This window comes from Rhea americana, unplaced genomic scaffold (assembly GCF_003343005.1).
Source record: "Rhea americana isolate MKP2758 unplaced genomic scaffold, rheAme1 scaffold_286, whole genome shotgun sequence".
NCBI classification, from domain to species: domain Eukaryota; kingdom Metazoa; phylum Chordata; class Aves; order Rheiformes; family Rheidae; genus Rhea; species Rhea americana.
Genome location: NW_028186408.1, coordinates 146,653 through 168,155, shown reverse-complemented (window position 1 = coordinate 168,155; position 21,503 = coordinate 146,653). Strand labels below are relative to the sequence as shown.

The 21,503-nt window shown below is 50.9% G+C and overlaps 1 protein-coding gene across 1 annotated transcript in view; it reads left to right on the top strand.

Moving 5' to 3' along the window:
* The window catches only part of SRGAP3 (SLIT-ROBO Rho GTPase activating protein 3), a 71,943-nt gene that overhangs the window by 45,000 nt on the left and 5,440 nt on the right, over nucleotides 1-21,503 (top strand). The window contains exons 12-21 of the mRNA XM_085308911.1: nucleotides 3,134-3,236; nucleotides 5,258-5,318; nucleotides 6,257-6,334; nucleotides 7,891-8,025; nucleotides 11,407-11,512; nucleotides 11,775-12,002; nucleotides 13,500-13,579; nucleotides 16,615-16,795; nucleotides 17,412-17,561; nucleotides 17,908-18,235. Coding sequence (XP_085165037.1) covers nucleotides 3,134-3,236; nucleotides 5,258-5,318; nucleotides 6,257-6,334; nucleotides 7,891-8,025; nucleotides 11,407-11,512; nucleotides 11,775-12,002; nucleotides 13,500-13,579; nucleotides 16,615-16,795; nucleotides 17,412-17,561; nucleotides 17,908-18,235 — 1,450 coding nt within the window. The remainder of the gene's footprint in view (nucleotides 1-3,133; nucleotides 3,237-5,257; nucleotides 5,319-6,256; nucleotides 6,335-7,890; nucleotides 8,026-11,406; nucleotides 11,513-11,774; nucleotides 12,003-13,499; nucleotides 13,580-16,614; nucleotides 16,796-17,411; nucleotides 17,562-17,907; nucleotides 18,236-21,503) is intronic.

The following is a 21,503-nucleotide window of genomic DNA, read 5'->3' as shown; positions in this document are numbered from 1 at the left end:
CTGCTTCTCGGCTGCGTTGTTTTAAGTGGATTAATTAGAATGATGACAAGCAGGCTCTTGTTTTTGCTGCAGTGCAATTTCTAGCTGACTAGCTCTGAAGAGCCTGGCAGTGCTGTGTCAGCACGGTGCATTGCAGTGCCCTGATAGACACAGCTGAGGCTGAGTTGTGTTCAGACAACACAAGCACGTCTGCCTGCTCCCTGCCATCCCAGTTCATTTAAGGACTTTGATACGYCACCTAAAAGCCTCTCCCAGCTTTGGCTGCTTTGCCTAGGAGCATGGAGAGTGCTTGTATTCCTGGGCTTTTATCCCTCTACAGCAGGACTTGGTGTGAGGGGTGAACGTAGCAGGGAGGAACCTTTGATCTGTGCCCAGCGCGTGGAGCATTTGCGCAGAGCACTAGTGCCTTGCTGTGATCGTGTTGGTTTCATGATGGTAAGATATGGGCCCACAAAGCCTCTAAACGTATCTCCAGAACTTGTAGCAGCTCTGCATTATCTTTTTACAACCCTATTTTAGTGCTTAATGAATTTGCAGTACCAGCAAGCACACCCCATTGCACGCTGGAAACGCTGAAGCAGATGGCGACGCCTGGGCTGCCTTKCCAGGCAGGAAAAGAGGCGGCGTTGGCAGAGGGCGTAAGGCAGCAGGGCGCCTTGGTCTGCTGCCTCCCGGCTCGAGGCGAGCTGCAAAGGCCCCGGCCGCGTTCTGCTCAGGCACCGCCGCCGCGATGTCCGTGGGGACTTGCTCATAGCTGTGCTGGAGGAGGCGTCTGCTTGCCTGACCAGCGCGCACCCTCGCTGCCCGTTGACTTCTCTGAGACCCATGCTCTCAGGTCCTCTTCAGATCACCAGCAGCTCCTGCCCCCTAATCAATACCTTTCCCAGGTGATCTTTGAAAAGCCCATCTGCAGCCAGCTGCCATACAGCGTTCTCTAAGGTCTGAAATGCCCCAGATGTGTTTGCATTTACGTGGCAGTTGAGGGGTTGCAGATCAGGCTGTAAGCTGAGCTCTGATCCTTTAGGTGAACCAGGCAGGGTTATCTTCTGAACTGACTGAGGAAAGGACACCAGAACAACTAGGCAAAACTGTACTGAGAGTTTGGTGCTGGGTTCTTTCTTTATCAGGAGTGGGTGCTGCTGGGGTGGTGGTATTGCAGGCCAGGATAATCAAGGGAGTGAATAACAGCCTCCTACATGCGGGATGATAGCACCACTCCCTGCTGCTTCTGTTTGCTTTTGTTTCAGCATTTGCTTTTACTTCACAGAGGAAAACAAACAGGGGAAATCGTTTTGTGCGCAGCAGCACTGTAAGTGTTGTCAGAACAACCTTCCTGCCAGCAGGTTGGAGCCGGAGCGCCCCGGCCTCGCTGCTCCAGGCATTGTGCAGCGAGGGGGAATTGCACAGCAGCAAACATCCCTGGCTTTCTCTGGGCTGCAGCACGTGGCTGCTCAGCTGAGGGTCAGATGGACGCTTCCCTGGACAGCTGTCTCTTCTGCTCCTCAGCTGAAATGGTTGTAAGCTGTAAGAGAGTAAAGTCAAATTATTTCTTTTAATTAAAGGCACTGCCCTAAGGTAYCAGTGGATCACAGCTATCACCTTTACAGCGTAGGCTTTTGTAAAATGTATGTGTCCATTCAGCTCAGCTCTGTGAGAACTTTTGCGTGAAGGCCCCTAGCACTGATTTTGTCCGTGGCCATGATCTCTCCTCCTCTTCAGGCCTTGATAYAGCCAGAGGTACAGGACAGATTAGAACTTGGTTGTAGAATTTACTGTTTATACTATTTTTCTCCCTCTTACRGATCTAGATATTTGATCCTTCATCCCTAAATGTCAGAAGAAGGAACTGAAGTGTGATTAATGTTAGTGATAAGTGTCTTTCCAAAATCCTGGCCACCGCGCTAAAATAAGCCACACATTTCCATGGYCTCATTTGCAGAAGCAAGGGGCATCTGTAACCCTTGCTGAAGTCGTGASAGTCTTCAAGATCTGTTGCCTGCTGCTGTTGAGGTCCCTCGGTCCCTAGCTAGCAGGGGTAGGGTGATGTGGGTGCCTGCCCTGTGTGCTTCTGCAGAGCTGCTGGTGGCCTCTGTGCTGCACGCCTTGCCTTAAATTGTGTGTGTTGGCTGCCTCACTTTTTGTCGGGTTTTCTTTTTATTTTTTTTAGTGTTGGAATCCTGGATCCTTCTTGCTGTTCAAGAGTGGGATGAGAACCATTTAGGAATGAGTAGGATTTTCCCTGTGTTTTCCTGAGGCTAACTGTGGCTTGTTTTGGTTCTGTCAAGGAAYCGGTTGAACTCTTTAGCTGTTCTTSGCGCTTGTTCAGGATGGCAGAGTGCTGAGCAGGTGTTAGCAGCAGGCAGAYGTTGACATCCCTGCTAAGCACCAGCGCCCGTCACTTTGCTTCTAAAATGCATCCCTGGCACTAGCGCAAACAGTGCGCAGCGTCTCGGAGAGGGAGCGGGAGGTCTGCAGACCGTGCGTGCCGCACGCGGTCGCGACCAGCTGCGTTCGGCAGCACCGTTGTTCTCCGGCTCGAATGGAGCGAGAAGAAAATTCCTGGTCACGGTTCGTGCGCTAAGCGTGGCTGTTGGCGCGCTTACCGCGGYGTCCGGTCTGACCGCTGGGGCGGCCGCCCTCCCCGGCGAGGGCTGGGGCTCTGCGGGACGCCCGCAGCAGCAGCCGGTCGGGTTGCCGTAGGTGGCTGTAGCTGAGGCTAGCGACTGTCTGACAGCGAGTACTGCGGGGGGGAGGGGATGGGGAGTAACGGGCCCGTAGGCTTGTTGCTGTTGAATGTTTCTACTGTCAGGATTCGCTTGGATTCACAGTTCCTGCGGAGTCTTGACRCTGAACTCGAGCGCGGCGCTTGCAGCGAGCAGCTCCGGCGCTGCTGGGAGCTGCCGCCGCGCGAGCTCGGAGCGGGTCGGCCCTGGCGCGAGCCGGGGCGGCGAGGAGGGACGCGGCCCCGGAGGAGCCCGCGCGCGGGGCGTGCTCGGAGCCGAGCGTCCAGTCCTCGCAGAGGGGCTTTCCGTTTGATTTATGTTTTATTTTCAGTCATAACCTTTGAGATTTCGCCCTGTCATTGCATTTATGTTGGTGTTTTGTTGATTTCTTTTGTTCCGTTTTCTCCCAGGCCCCCATGTCTTCCCCCTAAACCACAGAAAATGAGGAGACCTAGGCCTCTCTCAGTCTATAATCATAAACTCTTTAACGGCAATATGGAAACGTTCATTAAGGTACTTGCTGACTAACAGTGAGAGTTTATGAACGCTGCAAATGCAATGGTGGCTTGTCTGTCCTGACTGCGGGCGCTTCCCTTCCTCGGAGGCGGCGCGGCCGGTCCCCGCTCCGGAGGGACCGGCTCCGCGGAGCCCTGCAGGAGGGAAAGCGTGCTCGTCTGCTCCCTGAAAACCAATAAAACTGAAAATCGACCCCGCCGGCTCGCCTTGGAGCCATCCGCGGCGGTGCACCGACGTCCTCCAGCACACCCGAGTAGTGGCAGTGCTGGAGAGCTGYCCTGCCCGCCCTCCGCGGAGGGGACTGGTTTGCGCGGGAGACGAGGACCCTCCGTCGTCCCGGACGGGCGAGCCTCTCCCGAGAGCAAGGCCCCTTTCAGGGCTCTGGAGAACGAGATGCAGGTAGCACGTCTCCGCTGAGGCCCGAGCCAGCAGTCCGTCCTCGCGCCGCAGAACGCCTGGTCGGGTGCTCGGCTCTGGCCCGGCGCCCCGGCCGCGAAGCTCGCGGGCCGTCCGCGTACCCCGCGCTCGCCCTCCGACGCCGGAGCGGAGCGATGCCCGGGAGGCCTCCTCCCAGCCGGCCCTGGCCGCTGCTCTTTGGTGACGGGCAGCATCAGCTTTGGTGAAAGTCAGCCAGAGTATTTTCTTTGCCTAAATTAGGATGAACTTGGAATAATTCAGATGATCCAGAAGGGCCTTTGGCCATGTTAATCCCAGGAAATTGCCCAGAAGGAGAGTAATGGTGAGACTTGGGCATGGGGTTCGTCCCAAAGGACGGGGAGCTGCCTGGCTCCGAGCCCTCCGGAGCCCGCGCTCCCTTGTGGCAGGCTGCTGGAAGGGCTCGCGGAGAAAGCGGTGCCGCTCCAGGTGCTCTGGCTCTAAGCCTGCACTGAAGAAAGCTCTGATGAAAATGCTGCAAGGAGAAGCAGTGAGGAAATGTCGGATTAGGTAAATAGYAGGCATAGTCCGGCTCCAGTTTGTTCTCCTACGCTCTCCTAGCGCAACCACRAGCCCCGAAGCAGCGTTTGTAATCGGCGCGCTGTCACAAGCCGTGAACGGGCCAGACGGCCAAAGCCACTGGTCTCCTGTGGCTCCTGTAATTACTGCTTTCTTAAACTCATTTTTAAAAAGCTGGCGACTGCGCGGAGCGCAGCGGGTGCGGTGTGGCGGAGGAGGCGCCCGCGGGCTCCCTCTGCCCGTCCCTGGGCCCTGGCCAGCGGTGCAGGGGGAGCCGGGGACCCGCAGCCGTCCCTGCTAAGCTGCCATTGCATTTGAGCGTTCATGGCCTCCGAGATCTACTTACCTTTAACTGAACTTATCCTTGCTTAATCTTTTCTTTCTCTCCCGCTCTGCTGCTTTTTTGTGTTCTCAGAGGAAGAAGGAATGCGCGAACGAGAAATCAGGTATTTACTAGAAGCCCGTCTCTGGGACGGTGTAAACGAACCGGGGAGATGGCACTGTCCCCGCTGGAAAGCACCGACAACCGGGCAAAGCCCCAGAGCACTATCAGTGTCCGCTTGGGACGTCAAACACATCTGCAAATTCTCCCTCCTTGGGGGCTGGAGAGAAGCGGCCTCGCGGCAGCGGCCGGCACTGCCCGCGGGGCCGGGCGCAAGCGGTCCGCTCGCCCGCTGCTCTGCCCCGTCCCGGCAGCGCCTGGCTTCGGGCGACGCAGCTGCGAGCCCCGTAGCGGGAGGCTTGCTTCGTCCGGGCCTGGCTTCGGCTCGCAGTTAYGCCGTTGGGAGGGAGCAGCCGAGACGCCGCTGCAGCAGCCCCTGTCTCGGCCCGATAACCGGGGGCAGAGCTGAAGCGCCCGGTGCAGAGCTTTCCTGTGAATACCTGACTGCACCAGTGTGTCCAGCGCCCTTTGGCTGTCTGTGTAGCGCCTCCTTTTCTTGCCTGTCCTCTCACTAAACTCCGTGGCACTGATCTTCAAATCTAAGTTTTTGCGATCTTTAATACGTTTCCAGTGTGTTGTTATCAATAAACCGGTAAGATTTTTACTTTTTTTCTTTCTTAAGGATTCAGGACAGGCTATTCCGCTTGTAGTAGAAAGCTGCATTCGTTACATCAATTTGTATGGTAAGTGAATTTGGTCGTGTCAGTAGAAACTTTCTGCTAAAGAAGTTCAGTACTTGCAGTTAGCAGTGAAATATCATAGAAATGCCCTCAGCCCTGGCTGCATGGCTTCAGATTATGATTATAATAGCATCAACTATGATGGAATATTGGATGAGTGACAAATATTTAGGTCCTGTTAGTACTTATTCAGGTTAAATTGTTTGCTTAGGCCCCAGGCCAATAGGYGCTCTTCCAGCGCTTTGATCTAGGGGGCCCTGATTAGAGATTATGGGTAGAAATGAATTTTGTGTACTGTATACTGCTCCATTCTTCTCCCTTGCACTCATCGAGGAGGACTTACTAGTGCCTATAGCTACAACTGAAAACCCTCTCAAAGGACATGCCGCACGAGATGCTTCAAGGTGGCCGTGCTGCRCTCCCTGCCAGCCACCGCCTCCAAGCCACGTGTTCGTGTCGCCCTGTTCAGATGTCATCTGCTTCTACTTCAGAAATCAGTTGTTTTTTCCCCACTGCAGCACTGGTTGAAAGGGAGCCTCCGGGGCTCTTTTTTGCCCTGAATTTTGACACTCAAGGGCGGGGAGGCTTTGCATCAGCCCTGTGGTTGGGTTCCTCTAGTGCTGCATTGACCAATGTGGAAAATCATTATAGGACTTTGATCCATAACTTATTTCTGTCCAAAGACCTTCCTGTTCATGAAGCATGAGCTCTGTGGAGCACAAGCAATTAGTTCTCTGAGCCCTTCTTTTCAGATGCATGTGCTTTTAGTTTCCACTGTTTTCTACCAAAAAGTAGTGTATTGTGTTGAGTGTCAAACATTAAATCTCYTCAGATTGCAGTAAAACTAAATAATTGACTTATTAAGGCTTGGAGTTGTTTCCAACACAGATGTACAGATCTTTTTTTCTAAAAAAAAAAAAAGAATTTTTTTTCTTTTCCAGGCCTTCAGCAACAGGGTATTTTTAGAGTTCCTGGCTCTCAGGTTGAAGTCAATGACATCAAGAATTCATTTGAAAGAGGTATGTTGCCTTGGTATGTAGACAATGGCTAGGACAGCAATTTCTGACCCTTTCCTCCTGTGTATCTGGGGAGCAGAGACTGTTGGTGGGAATTTCAGTGTGTGCTGGGTGCTGGTATGGTTCATTAGACATTTTGCATATCCCATGCTAAAGGCCTATCTGTGACAAGGAACTAGGAAGTTTTCTCCTCYTCTAGATGCCCAGCATTGTGCCTCCAGCAACAGTGAAGAGTAGCCACTTAAGAATATCAAAACAGGGATAGAGATCTTTTCCACAATCACTAATTAACAGCATGAAAGCCTCAGATGAGAGCCGTAAGATAGTCTGAGGATCCATTTTCAAGGAGCTTTTATCAATTCTCAGGACAGTAAGAGACTAATAGGAAAGGTCAGRGCATTATTTCTGTGCTTTTGATGGTGTGATGGTATTCGTGAGGAATGATTACACTCACTCTACTACCTAGTGGAGTGCAGTAATCACATGGAGGATGCATGAATTTTGCCACCTTCCTGTAGCTGTTTGTCAAGGAAGAAGCAGCGTTAACATGTATATGGAACAAACAGGCACTGAAACACAGGAAGTTCCACCTGAAAATAAGGAAAAACTTCTTCACTGTGAGAGTGACAGAGCACTGGAACAGGTTGCCCAGAGAGGTTGTGGAGTCTCCTTCTCTGGAGATCTTCAAAGCCTGCCTGGATGCAACCTTGTCTAACAGGCTCTAGGTGACCCTGCTGAACAGGGAGGTTGGACTAGATGATCTCCAGAGGTCCCTTCCAACCTCAACCATTCCATGATTCTGTGATATAGTGACCATGTTGGTTGTGAAGTTGCTAATGATTCTGCTGAGAAAACAGCATCAAGGGTGTAAGGCTGGCAGGATGGGGCAGAGCAGTCGTGCTTTCACTGGGTGRAGCTGAAGCTCTGAAAGGGACAGTCCAAATGAGGATAATAGCCTTTTTGTGGCATTAGTCTTAGAACAGCATTGGAAGGGTCTGGGTGAAGGTGGCCAGGACAACAAAGAAGGTTATAATTGGATTTTCAAAGATCAGAGGATTTGCTCATCCAGTTTAAGAGGAATCAGTATCCAATCCCTTAGGTGTTTTGAAAGCTTTTACAGGTTTAAGCCAATGCAATCCGATCCAGAACCCTTTTGTCTGTTCCAGGGGCATAACAGCATCCTCCAGCCAACCCTGTCTTTTCAGGCTATCACCTACCAATGTTTAGATCTGCTCAGAGATCTTTTCTGCATTTTAGGCAGCAGCTATGAAATGGTCTGGATGCTTTGAAGAACTGATTAATAATATCTTCATCTTCAGGAAAGGTTTAAAAACTCCATGATAAACTGTGTGCGCATGGTCTCAGCATGATGCTGTGTAACAGGGTACCTTATTAAACTATTCTCTTGCTGAGAAAATGTGTGGCACTACCATTCCACACATGGGAAGGGTTTCTGAGCTGTAGGAAATTCTGGTTTTTCATTGTCAGTTAGGGGGAAGGACTTAGTGTGTTAATCCAACTTGACAATAATGCTGGAAATAAAACTCTTCTCTGGGCAGGTGAAGATCCCCTTGCTGATGATCAAAATGAACGTGACATTAACTCAGTGGCTGGAGTCTTGAAGCTGTATTTCCGAGGACTGGAAAACCCTCTCTTTCCTAAGGAAAGGTTTCAAGATTTGRTATCTACTATAAGTAAGTACATGTGGTGGATATTCTTAGCAAATAAGGGTGGGACAGGAGAAGCATTAAAGAGGGTGCAGATAAATCCAAACTTTGCAGGCAGCAGCTTACACTGTAAGAAGAGCTATAGGGCTGCAGTGGAGGTTGTTAGGAAAGGACATTAAGGGTGTACGTTGTCAGGGATRAGAAGCAGCTGTAGGTACGGAAGAGGTAAAACATCTTGCTGTGACTGCTTGTAACATCTTGGCATCCTGAGTGTCACTGAGGAGTCATCTTCGAGCTTAGACTCGTGGGCTGCGCATACAGCAAGCTTGCATGCGTGTTTGGTGGCTGCGTGAGGGGATGCTGGTTCCTTGCACCTGGCGGGTAACTCTCTTGCCTGTCAGGCATCTCTACGCATCGTGGCTATTCCTGTGTACGCTTATCAAATGTCATGGCAGCACAGCTTCTGGGACCCAAAGGGGTGTTGCTGCCGTAACTCCCTGTCTTCCACGAGGCATGAAGTTGTGGTCAGTAACTCTTAGCTATTCAAAAAGCTTCTCTGAACCATGAACTGTCTGCAAAACTGGGTTCMACCACACTGAATCTGCCTTTCTCAMAGTTCTTGCTGTTTGAATTTCCTGTCGTAGACAAAACCAGGAAGTGCCTTGTGACGTGCGTAGAGGTGGAGGCTGGGGCTTTTTAGCTGTGGAAGGCCTGGGGTTGCTTCCAGGGGAAGAGCCTGGTTGTTTCCTGCTCTGTTTCGGATTCTCCTCCCAGCTCTCCTTAGTCCTCAGCAATTGAAGAAACAGATGTCCCAGCTAGGGTTTATTTCTCAGTGCCTCGTAGTGATGGCGTATTTATTGGCAAGTCATGGAAAAAGGCAGAATGAATTTGATGCTCRTGGAGTGTGTGGCACCCTTTGGCTTATGCATGACTCTGTTTTACAAGAGAGGTGTCCAGCGTGCGTTGCTTTGTGGTTCCAGAGCGTGAAAGCGTGTTCCTCTGTGTGAGAGCTTCAGTGGGATGGGCTGGTGAGCATGTACAGAGGTCTTTCCCTTGGCTTTAACTGCTCGTGGCTTCTTTCCCTCTTTTTAATGTTAATATGCCTAACTGCTAGAGATAAGTGATGTCCAATGTCAAGGAAGACAAGTGATATCTAGAAGGGGATGCCATGGCAATGGACCTGTTGCAGAAGGAGAAGGTGCTCTCAATTCTCAAGAGCAGTTGTTGTAGCTTCAGGAAATTTGCAGTTGCTTTCGATTTTGGTGTGTGAAGCGGTGCTGCGCACCTGTGCCACGGCGGAGGAAGCTTGCTCTACGCCCGTTCTGTGCTCTGGACAGGGTGCTTAGCTCAGCTTGCAGAGCTCGCTCCGGAGCGGGCGGAGAAGGGGCCCGGGAGGGCACGGGCCGGAGAGCGAGGGGGGCACGTGCCGCCGCAGCCCCGGGGCTGGGGACGGCGCTGTGCGCTCCTGCAGCCAGGCCTGCGCTCGGGAAACATCCCGAGTGAAGGCCAGTTTGCACAACTGTCACGCTTTTGGGATCTTTTCACTGCAAACATCATCTGTTAATTTTCTGGATGGTTTTCTCTCCTCTCCTTCTGCATTTTTCTCTTTCAATAAGAACCTTCCTTTTCGTCATCTTTCCTTTATTTTTCGGCTGCTTTTGTACCTTTGAATTAAGGACAGATTTTTAAATGAAGTCAGGTGCCTAATTCCTGTAGAAATCTGGCCTTAAGTGGCTCCCGTCACATAAATACCGATGGAAGAAGCCTCCTCCCCAGTAAAGTRCCGTCCCGGCTGCAGGACGTGCCGTTCCGCGTCGTCGCTGGGCGGRAGGGTTGGCCCGCCCCGCGCGGTCCCGGCCGGCCGGGCTCCGCTCTGCGGCGCGCCCCGCAGCCGCCTCCGTCCCCTCGGCCGGCGGCCTGAGCGCCGATCTCCGCAGCGGCGGCTGCGCGCGTGTCCGGGGCCCTCGGCCGCCTCGCCCCGCTCGCGGGGCGCGGAAACCGGGCTCGCGGGTGGCAAGCGAGAGGTGGTCTCTAGCTTCGGCTCTGCGGAGCTCTGAGCGTCTGCATGCGAACGTTTCTCAAGTGCACATGAGAAATGGATGGATGGAGAAGGCATGTTTTTGCAAAGCTTCATCCGGGGGTGTGCCTGCACTTTAAAGCAGTCGACGATTGCTCCAGTAATTCCTCTGAATTACAGCCAGTTGGAACATTCTGCTAAGTGAAAAAATTAAAGTGCACTGGGTTCCCCTGGGTTTCGGAACAGATATCTATTGGTGTTGCAATCTTTCTTTATCCAGTTCCTATTTATTTGATTCTTTTACAGATCTCCTTAAGTAAAAGCAAACAGAAAAGCTAGAAAACCCAGTGAGCAGTAACAGGGGATAAATACATTCCTCAAAAGCAAAAATCTRCAAAATCAAAATAAATAATAGAAAAATTTACATTTTTGAACTGCAGCAACATTTTGCTCAGAATTTTAGAACAAATGACACCTCAGCTGCATGTTGTCAGTAAATATTGTTATGATTAGCAAACGTCAAAGTTTGAGCCAGCACAATAAAGTAAGCAGCTCTTCMCTTCAGTGATGGTTCATTCCCTGGATCTAAGGCTGACTGGTCTCAGGAGAACTCRATACTCCGTCTGCTTTTCCACAGAGTGAAAGCCACAGGATTAACCACTTATACAGCACATTGAGCAGATAACAGCTTWAAAAAAAATAGCCTTGGGGGTTGGCAGGTGCTGGCTGCTTCTGCAGGAGTTGTGCTGAGCCCATCTCTGGGCTGGGGGCGGTGGGTGCTGGGGCTGGGGCGCAGCCGGCTGAAAACAAGATAGTTCTAAGTCATATTTTCTCCTATASGAATAGGACGTTTTATGATACTGGGTCAGGGCTTTGTGTGGTTACAGAGAGGAAAAGTAAATCTTAAAGTGCTGGCTCGGAATTGGTTCTGATTCACATAGAGACTTGTGGGAATTTAACTTAAGCGGAAGGACTGAGGAGGACCTGATGGTTAAACCCATAAAAGTTTAATGYTAATAAAAAGCTAATTTTGAAATATGCACAAAACCAAGTAGTGCTCCATTTCCCAGTGGCTGTATTGTCTAAGGCTTTGGAGAAATAGAACAGTTGTTGAGGAATGAACTAAATAATGCCTAAATTGTCATTTTAATAATAAAACAATGGATTTTCTTTTGTTTTTGGTGAATCTGAATGTACACGTGACTTCAGCTGTGGAAGAGCACTATGCCTGAGAAGTTTGCTCCCTTAATACCAAGTGATGGATCAAATCTGGAAACTTGCTCTTTGGGGTAGTGGGTAGTGGGTTCCTAGGTCTGGGACACCTCCCTCTGGTGCTGTGTTGCCTGGTCCTGATGCAGTTTAAGGATTTACTTTCTATCCCTGTCTTCCAGAAATCGAGAACCCCACCGAGAGAGTGCACCAGATCCAGCAAATCATCGTCACTCTGCCCCGGGCTGTCATCGTTGTGATGAGATACCTTTTTGCTTTCCTTAATCAGTAAGTTTCCCCCCCTCTTTCACTGCGTTTCTTCGTGCCCTCCTTTCCTTTCAGGGCTCCCCTGTCTTTGTTACACGGGTCATTTCTGGTGCTGCTGTGGAGTGACCTGCTTTGCTTTTCCCGCTGCCTTGCCCTGTGGCTGTGCTCCAGGGAGGACACGCAGCTCCGTGGTGTTTGCTCTGGGAGGGCTTTTGTTGGTGGGGGCTGTTTTGAGCCAGCAGGGTGAGTCTGGACCGTCCGCCTTTAACACCTGCGCTTGCAGCTTGTCGCAGTACAGCGATGAGAACATGATGGATCCCTACAACCTGGCCATCTGCTTCGGGCCAACTTTGATGCACATTCCAGACGGGCAGGATCCGGTATCCTGCCAAGCCCATGTCAATGAGGTCATCAAAACCATCATCATTAATCACGAGGGCATCTTCCCCAGCCACAGAGAGCTGGAAGGACCTGTCTACGAGAAGTGCATGACTGGAGGCGAGGAGTATTGGTAAGGAACGGGTGGCAGGAGTAAGTGACTCCATTGTTTTTACAACTTCTTCTTGCCCTGTAAGTTAAGAGCGAAGCCATGACAAAATGCAGGACTCTGGCTTGATTTCTAGTAAACAGGGAGTAAACATGACTTCAGCTCATAGGAGTGTGGAGAAGGGCTCTCAAGAGCAGGCTGGGGGGTGAAGAGAGCTTTGGGGAAGTTCAGGCTTGATCTTCAGGAAATCTGAGCCTAGGCTGAGCGCAGCTCTGGGGTGAGTTAGCCCCTCTGCAGGAGGGGCAATGCCCTCCTGCATTTGATTCCGTTAAACATTGTGAATTAGGTGTGTAAGTGGAATATATTTGATACCATTAAGCTGTTTTACACTAGCTAAATATCTGATTCTGTACCAGGCTGTCTTCATGGTTCTTAATTGTAAGTGTTGTAAAACTAAGAGAATTTTACAAACCTAACCAATTAGTCAATATTTATACCTTAGTTTTGCATTTAATTTTAGCCTTGCCATTGAAATTAGACTGACAGTTTCACTGATTTTTTTTTCATTTCTCTTATGCTGATTCAGCATTAAAATCTTGATAAAACCTTCAGAAGAAACATTTTTATTTTTTCTTAAATATGAGTATTAATAATTATAAAAATTCTTTTAGCTGCAGATTTACGGAGATGTGCTCATAGAGAAATAAAATTTTCAATCAATTGTAACCAAATTCTTCGTAGACCAGGAGTTCTGTAGTTCTGTAATAATTCAGTTGGATAAAGTTCTTTACCCTGAGATCTGGTTTGATACTTTCTCTGTGTCCTTCCAGGTCCTTTTGCTTTGTCAGATGAGTATGTTTGCAGCAGTGAACTCTGAACTGGATGAGCTGTCTGCAACTTCGTTGCACAGCTTTTTTCTAGCATGTCATCCCCCCTGCTTGTATCCACAGGATACGAAAACTCTCTGAAAAAAAACAAAACGAAACAAAAAACTCTCCTCAAATTAGAGTACTAAATGATAGTACATATTTATCTTGAGGAGGCTGGAATTCTAAATTGGCATTCAGGTCTGAGTTTTAACAAACCATGATTTATAATAGGCTTGACCTGATTTATCTGAAAGTTTTACACATCTCCAATACCGAATCTTCCCTGATACAGATCACATGTCACCATCATTACTGGTGCAAACAGAGGATAAAATGTTAAAATTCATTGTGAGTGAGTGAGTGGAAAATTCTAATTCGGTATCGTTTTATACTTGTTTTGCCAAATATGAGCAAGACACACAAGCAGCAGAACGTACAGTTCTGGACTGAAGATCTTGGTGTTTCAGGGTGTTTCTGGTTCTCAAAACAAGTGCTGTGATTAAAAACAAACAAAGGGCCATATCTCAGTTTTGTGAAGACGAAAGACATAACTCCTGGGGCCAGATTTCCCCCCAGCAAATTATTTTTGCTAAGCATCTTGGGATTCAAATCRCATTCTTCTTTTTTTAAAGCACGATATACTTTATTTTAGTGACAGCCCCCACAGTGAGCCAGGCACCATCGATGAAGCTGACCATGACAACGGCACAGAGCCACACACCAGTGATGACGGTGAGCATAGACATAAGCAGCGGAAAATTGAGACTGTATCAGAAGAGTCATGCATGCAAGGAAGTAAAGTGTATTTTACTCCTATTTAAATTAGGCTGGATTGCTATCTGGCACTGCACTGAGGAAGTGTTTGATAATGCATGTGCATATAAAAAAACCATGCCTTGCAGATTTTCGTCATAGACCTTCGCTCCAATCTCATTCYATGGCAGGGTGTGAAGGGGTTTTGTATTTGGAGTCATTCCTTGAGATCCCGTTTAAATATATGTATATTTTTTCCTTTGTTCTCCCTGTCATCTGTGTTTACGTGCAGCCGTGTGAATGCAAGGACCTGGGGAAAGGCAGCGAGGACTTGCAGTGTGAAATGGACTCACAAGAGCAGAAGGGGAGATTGGGGAATGAGTGTGTGTGTGTGTGTGTGTGTGTGTGCGCATGACTGTGTCTGTCCAACCCTCTATTCACTTGGGACCCTTCAAGGTATTGTGGGAAATGTGGGGGTTTCAGTGGTCCACTTTGGAGCCCTTTGAAGTTAGGGAGTCTTTCAGCTGCCTTTTTTGTCCTGTGAATCACATCCTTTCAAGCAGCCGTCCTCTTCACAAAAATGGAGTGCCTCTTCGTTCAGGATGACTGCATCCTGGTTTTGCCCACAGTCTATTTGGTTTCCTTTGATGGCAAAATACATCCATGCTGGGTTTTTTTGCCTGTTGAACCTGCGGAGCTGCCCTGGCTTTGGAGGGTAGACCAGGTTGTGGTGTTTGCTAAGACTGCGTGGACAGGTGCAGCCGGATGTGAACTCCTCGCTAAATGTATCTCTATTTCATTAATATTCTGGATCAGGCTCACGTTCAGCTTTCTATAAGCTCATGTCTGTCTGCACCGTCTGTGTAAACAAGCTGAGCTTCATGTACAAGATCTCAGGAGAAGCTTTGAAGCTCACGCTGATCACAAAGGCAAGCACGGAAATGGGGACACTGGGGCAGAGCTGGACAAGGAGCATGTTTGTTACAACGCGATACCCAAGGCAGMAGCTGTTTGCTGTTGGTGCCCCAGGTAGCATTGGTAGCTTAGTCGCAGGGTGAGGGAGGGAGAGGCCTGGGAACTGAGCCGGCACTGCTGGGAGATTGCAAGTGTGCAGCCCCATGACACCATTCTGGTTACTAGACTTTGCTGGGTGGAAGGGCACTTCTGAGCCCTGCAGAAAGTCCTCGTGGGCACTCTGGTCATCTGCTTTCTTCATAGCCATTACTTCCATTGCGTTCTGCACCTGCAAAAGTGCTGGTGCCTTGCTGGAATGGCACGAAGGGCTTGCGTGCGGGCCAGCACGATGGGGGGAAGGATGGGGGAGGGGGTCTAGGTCAGATAGCTGAAGACTTGCTCTTAGCATAAAATGCACTCTGCCTTTTCTAATGCTAGCAGCAAACTGGAGCCGAAATGACTGAAAGCTGAAGGAGAGCAAGCCACCATTTAGCCAATTTTATGCTTGGACGGTCACATTAATAGTTCTGATTGGAGTTTCCGGGTGATTAACTGTAATGCAAGAGTGGGAGAGAAGAGCAGCATTATTTTATGAATTTACACATTCCTTCTTCCCATCTCCCTCGCCCCATGCACCCTCCCTGCTGAGACACTCAATATTTTATCATGTATCTGAAAAACCCTTCTGATAGCCTCTCCTATTACGTTTCCTCCAAAGAGCATCTCTATTGATCCTGCTGTCATAGTCCCAAACACCATGTTCACATTAGTGCAGATCTGTATTTTAAGCTGGTGAAAACCTGTCTGTTAAAGTGACCTGTCTGACACGAGATGGAGCAGGGCAGGGCTCTGACTCGGTATCTCACAGATTTGCCTCCAATATCTCTTCCTCCGTGTGATTTTGTTGCTAAGCAGAAAGGCAGGTCACATCCCGATCACTGCGGGTGCTGAGCCCGCGATTCARTGATGTGGCAGATGGAACAGAGCAAGTTACTGTATTTTAATGAGAATGTGGCAGATAGGAAAGAACTAGGCTAATTTGCTGTATTTAGCTTTGCCATTGGCCCTGTCAGTCCCCGTCTTCCCGTGCTGTCAGTCTCCGGGTGGGGTTTAAAACGATGGAGTGTCTCGAATAACCAAGTTACGTTGACTGTTCTCCTGCTGGTCCCCGAAAGCAGTTGGAGCGGGCTGGGTGCTGACAGCCTGCGGGCCCTGCCCTCCCGCCCCGAARSGCCCCCGCTCTGCCCCGCAGCGGCRGGGGCAGGTTCTCCCGGTGGGGAGCGGGTTTGCGGAGGAGCCGTGCTCCTGCCCCGGCTGCCGGCTGCCGGCCAGACTCGTGCGTGCGCCCAGCAGCTCCCGCCGCGACGCTCTTGGCCGGGCGGTGTGCTAGCTGCAGGCTGCCCTGCGAGCGCGCTGATCCGCAGCCCTCCTGCGGTTCGGGCCCCGAGCTCCCAGTTTGTGAATCCCTGGTGTTTGGTGGAGCTCAAATTCGGAAAAGGGGAGAAGCTGCGAGGTAGYGGTGCGGGAAGGGGCTGCAGATGTGATTTGTGCGTGGCGCTGGGTAGCTGCGTGCCCAGAGCTGCTGTCATCRTTCTGTGGGAATCCCCCGAGGGGGACTGGTTGCTCATCAATAATTCAGGCCAAACTGTCTCCAGGATAAGGAAGGGGATTGAAGAGAAGGCAAGCAGGGCTTTGATCAGTGTCTGACAGCTCAACGAGGCTCCGATCCAGAAAATTAACCAAAGAAGTCACTTTAAAATAAACAGAAGAATATGTGTGCAGGTGAAGATGCYGTACGCACACAGGGAAGTTTCAACTACTCCTGTCTGGTTTGTAACTTCTTGTAATAGCTGATAGCTTGTGAATCTGTAAGAAATTCCAGGAAGGCTGGAAGAACAAAAGGAACTGATCAGTCTGAAAATAATATGGTTTGCACTAGGTGTAAGATGCTCTCGGGAAGCTGAGGCAGCAGCATTAATGCTGTTCAGGTGAGATGCCTCTTCCTGGGATTTGGTGTGTTGAACTGAGTTTTCCTCTGTTTGTGCTTCTCTCCTTTGCAGAAGTGGAGCAGATTGAAGCCATAGCCAAGTTTGACTACATTGGACGATCCCCACGAGAGCTCTCCTTCAAGAAAGGGGCCTCGCTCCTCCTGTACCATCGGGCTTCAGAGGACTGGTGGGAAGGGAGACATAATGGTGTGGATGGCCTCATACCCCACCAGTACATTGTGGTGCAAGACATGTGAGTATTGGCAGTGCCTGTTAATGCAGGATATTAAAATAATGTGCCTACACTAGGGTCATCTTTAGCCACCTAAACAGGTTGCCTAGTTCTCCAAGGTTTAATGAATTTACTGATTAATCTTGATCTGATCACTTGTGCTTCTCCATTTACTGGCTGTGATTGTTTCTTGTTCAGGCTTTTAAAACCAACCACCAAAGTCTACACTTGAGTGTGCTTTAACCCCATCTGTCATTGGCCTCCAGAGTAACTTGGCATGATCCAGTCTTAATATCACCTCTATTCCATGTGTAGGTTGACACAGCAATGTTCACTGCTTGCTTTGCTTGTAGCAAATCCCAGAGTCCTTAACAGGTGCCACTTCTGTTTTGAGAACTGTGCCCAGGATTCATTAAGATGGCAACTACAGCACAGGGCGTATGGGGATGTGCTGTTCACATTCGTGTTTTCCCAAGCTCCAGGTGGTGTCCGAAGCTGTGGCCTTGGGCTGGCCCTGTGTTAAGTCTGAATCTGGAGTGGTAATGTTCAGATGTGAGTTCTGGTTGGATCCTAGCCTCTCTCTGAGGTAAAGAGTGCTGTTGTATTTCGGCCTGATACGGAGTCTCATTTTTCATAGGGATGATGCATTCTCCGACAGTTTGAGTCAGAAGGCGGACAGTGAGGCCAGCAGTGGACCCCTGCTGGATGATAAAGCCTCATCCAAGAATGACATCCAGTCTCCGACAGATCATATTCCAGACTACGGATTTGGGGGAGTAATGGGCCGGTAGGGAAACTCTTTTTCCTATGAACACAGAGGTAATTACTGTTGTGTTCAGGGAAAGCTAGCATGTCATGCAGGGCAAGATAGACAGCAAACTAATAGTAAGTGCTACAGAAGGATATGAAATGTGGATTGCTTAATGTAGATCCTAACAACTGGGAAAAATAAAATGCTTTCCCTTTCTTGGTACTCTAAAATACGTATCTCCCCTCTCAGCTTAGTCTTTGGAAGCTGAAAGGCTTGAATTTGGTTGGTTGGAATTCTGAGCTGATAGATTATTTTACAGCATGCAACCAGGTGCTTTTGATCTGTTGGACAGTGACCTAGTCTTGTGATGGATTCTTTGCAGAGTGAGATTGAGGTCTGACGGTGCAGCTATCCCTCGCCGTCGAAGCGGGGGGGACACGCACAGCCCCCCCAGAGGGCTGGGTCCTGGCATAGACACTCCTCCTCGAGCAGCGGCCTGTCCTAGCAGCCCCCACAAAATACCACTTAACAGAGGCAGGATTGAGAGTCCCGAAAAGCGCAGAATGGCGACATTCGGCAGTGCAGGGAGCATCAATTACCCAGACAGGAAGGCCTTGTCTGATGGCCACCCGCTGAGATCGACTTGTGGATCGACTAGACACAGTAGTCTTGGAGATCAGAAATCTCTAGAAGCAGAAGCGCTTGCTGAGGTAAGAGGGTTGTGAAGTGACTCTTGGTACCCAGGGATCCAGAGGCTAAAATAAAATTCACTTGGATAACAGTACAGAGCCTCTTTCTTCTCAAAACACTTCAAAATTATAGTACTGTTGTTGTAGCTGCCATGGTTTAAGGACAAAAATGAAAAGCCGAAGGCAYGCCTGCTTTTCCAACTGTATCGGTTGTTCTAATAAAAGATACTGCCTCTTCCTGCAAACCTTGTTTCTTCAAAATAATAGACAGAAATGTTTGATCCACCACRGAAATGTGGCTGGCAGCTCTTAACTCTTGCAGGAAGAGAAATACATTATCTTAATTTGAAACTATGAAACTGAGAAGGAGAAAACTGGATTTGCCAAATTAAAATTTGGTTGATCCATCTTGACTGGTGCTCAGTATTTGGAGAAGAGTGCTTCAGGTTTGTTAATGGTTATTTGTAGCTGGGACCTCAAAATGCGAGTCTAATCAAAATACCATACCAACAGTCATGCAGTGTCTCCAGTATCACCTTACGCCACCAGTTCCACGGTTCTCATTGAATTCTCGTTACCTGCAGCATAGCCCACAGCTCTCCTTACTGGGGATGTCATTGACGTTACACTAAACCTGTTGAATTCGTAGAGTGTGATCCGATTGTGGCACAGGCTGCGAAGGTTTTCAGTGTCTTGGGGACCGTTTCGTTCAGGCACAGTCCCGCATTGGTGCGTCTAACGGGCGGTGGCTTGGGGGCAGCTCGGTGCCCGTGGGCTGGGGCTGGCAGGCACCCTCCCGAGGAGGTGAGGGGTGGTGAAAGTCAGTGTTTCCAGCTTCGACCCCGTTTGGTTTGCTTGCTCGCGGCAGCAGGGGCCGTGCCGGGGTGGCAGTGAGGAACCCGAGGGCGGCGGGCGGCAGCTGGGGGTGGTGGCTGCTGCGGAGGGCCCTGCGGCTGAGCAGGTGCCTCTCGGGCTGCTCCCGCCCTTCGAGTGGAGGAGCCGTCGGAGGCGCGACGTGCTCGGGCTCTGCCGCACCCCGTCGGGCCGCGCTCCGCCTCCCCCTGAGCCCGGGGGCTCTCCCCAGAGCTTTTAACCGTGCTGGAGCTTCGCTGACGGCAGAGAGCTTCGCGGGCCTTCGCGGCTTGCCCTGCGACAGGCGTCGTGTTCCCGGTGCCTTTAAGAGTAGCACGTTACTGCACAGCAAGCAAATAACGACAGTGAGCRTCGTACAGCGACTGTCCGACGGAGTTCCTGTTTGTGGGGAAGCGGGAGTGCCTGTTGTTTTCCCAGGTGCAACGGGGATTTGATTTGTGCTGCTCTGCACGTTAGCACCGACGGAAGCTGCGATGGATAATCCAGTCTCGGCTCCCGCAGTTAACAGGATACCTCCGTTCTGGACGAGCGTCAGCAATACCCGCCGGCTGTCGGCCCTAGCGATCTGTTCCCGTTAGTTAATTAGCCTCCCTCCGCGCACGGCAGGCCCGGCGCGGGCGCGCTCGGGAGAGGGCCTGGGGCGTGGAGGGGCCGCGGGCAGAGCCGCGCGCGGGGCTGCGCGGTCCCGCCGAGCGGCAAGGAGCAGTGCGGCTCCTGGGGCCGCACGGCGCGGGGCTTCGGCCCGGTTTGTTACGTGTGCAGGCTGGTGGGCGTTGCTGGGGTAGCCGAGGCGCGCTGCAGGAGGGGGGAGCTCCCGCCGCCCGTTGGCGCTGGCGGGGGGTGAGTGCAAGGGGCGTTCACGCGGCTGCGCCGGGGGCGGCCGGGCCCGCGGCCTCCTTCCCCGGGCCGGGCCGGGGGCCGGGGACCCCCCGGGGGGCTGGGGACACAGCACCGTTCGTGCGATTTTCCCTCCTTTAATGTTTTAGCTTGTTTATTTACGTGCTGGGAAGGATTATCAGCTGGTAGGAACGAGTGCTGGCCTTGAAGCCATGGGAGCGGCTGAGCTCGGCAGCGCTCGTGGGAGCTAGGGCTCTGGGAGAACATTTTCACTCCTCTGAACAGTGCACGTGGAGCTGACTTGACAATTAATTCCCTTCTGCTGCTGCTGGGACCGTTACCCGAGGCTCRCCGGGCCCGTCGTACACACTAGAAAATTGAGAACGTGTCCACAGCAGGACCGCGAGCGAAGTCAACCAGTTAGTTTTTAGACAGGATTSATTCAGTTGCCTTAAATCACTTTGCAAATGCTTTCTTTCAGAGTTGAAGTGGCCCTAATTCCCTTCAGACTGACTTAAGTGAAGCCAAATTAGGGCCTCTTCGTTTCTGAACGACAAGRTCAGCACTGCAGCTGAAGGCAATTTAACTGATTTACTTTAAGTGGATATTTTTAGTTGAACTGGATTCACTTTCTGGAGGGTCTTTTTGAGACACTTAAATCTGAGGCTGCCTTGCCCTGCTGAAAACGAGACCTCGGATGACGGGGGGCCGTGACGTGCGAGCGCTGAGCGCCGACGCGCTCGTGGCTCCGCAGACCCTGCCGCGGCGAAGCCCTGCCGCCCTGGAGCGGCGGCGGGGCCGAGCCCCGAACCGCGCCGCCCGCCCGCCCCCCGGCAGCCGGCTCCTCGGGCCGGCCGTCCCCGGACCCGAAACCAGCTGCGATCGCTCTCCCGACTGCCCCTAAAGGAGAGGAGCTTCCGCGGAGGGGGTGTACGCGCTTCACCGCTYGCCCAGGCCTGCTGCAGCGTTTCGCTGCTTCAGCGCAGCAGCTGTGCCGTTCTCCCSTCACGTCACTTATTCAGCATTTTCCCCCTCTCTCGGTGCAGGGCCTCGTCTCTGGCTCCATTTCATTTATGGCAGGTTGCCATCTTGTTGCTCACTCCATATATGTTCCTATACGTTTCTAGCCCTGCACATGCCATTCCCTTTAAACATAAGCATGTTAGAGGATCCATTTATCAAATGGAGGCAGCAGTGGGCTGCTTTTGAAAAATGTGCTGCAGTGCTTGGGGTCAGTATGAACATGTTCTGTCTTATTGAAACTATGGACAAAATAATTCTCCAGATAGGATATTTGGGCTAGTATTTATGTGCCACTTGCAGCTGGCTCGCTTAAAAATGGGAGACCAAGCTTCGGTTGACCTCAGAGGTGCAGGCTGCATTTGCGTGCTCAGAGTTTGGGCCTTGTATCTTCCTTTAAAGCTGTTGCTTTGCCTGGAGGCCCCGTCCTGGAGGACGTCAGCTTGGGTCAGAAAGAAACACCCCTGCAGGTGCATGCACGTGCCCGCACATGCACTCTGTTTCAGAGCAGAGGCCAGGAGGAGCCAGAAAACAAGTGCTCTGTGTCCGGGCCACTGGG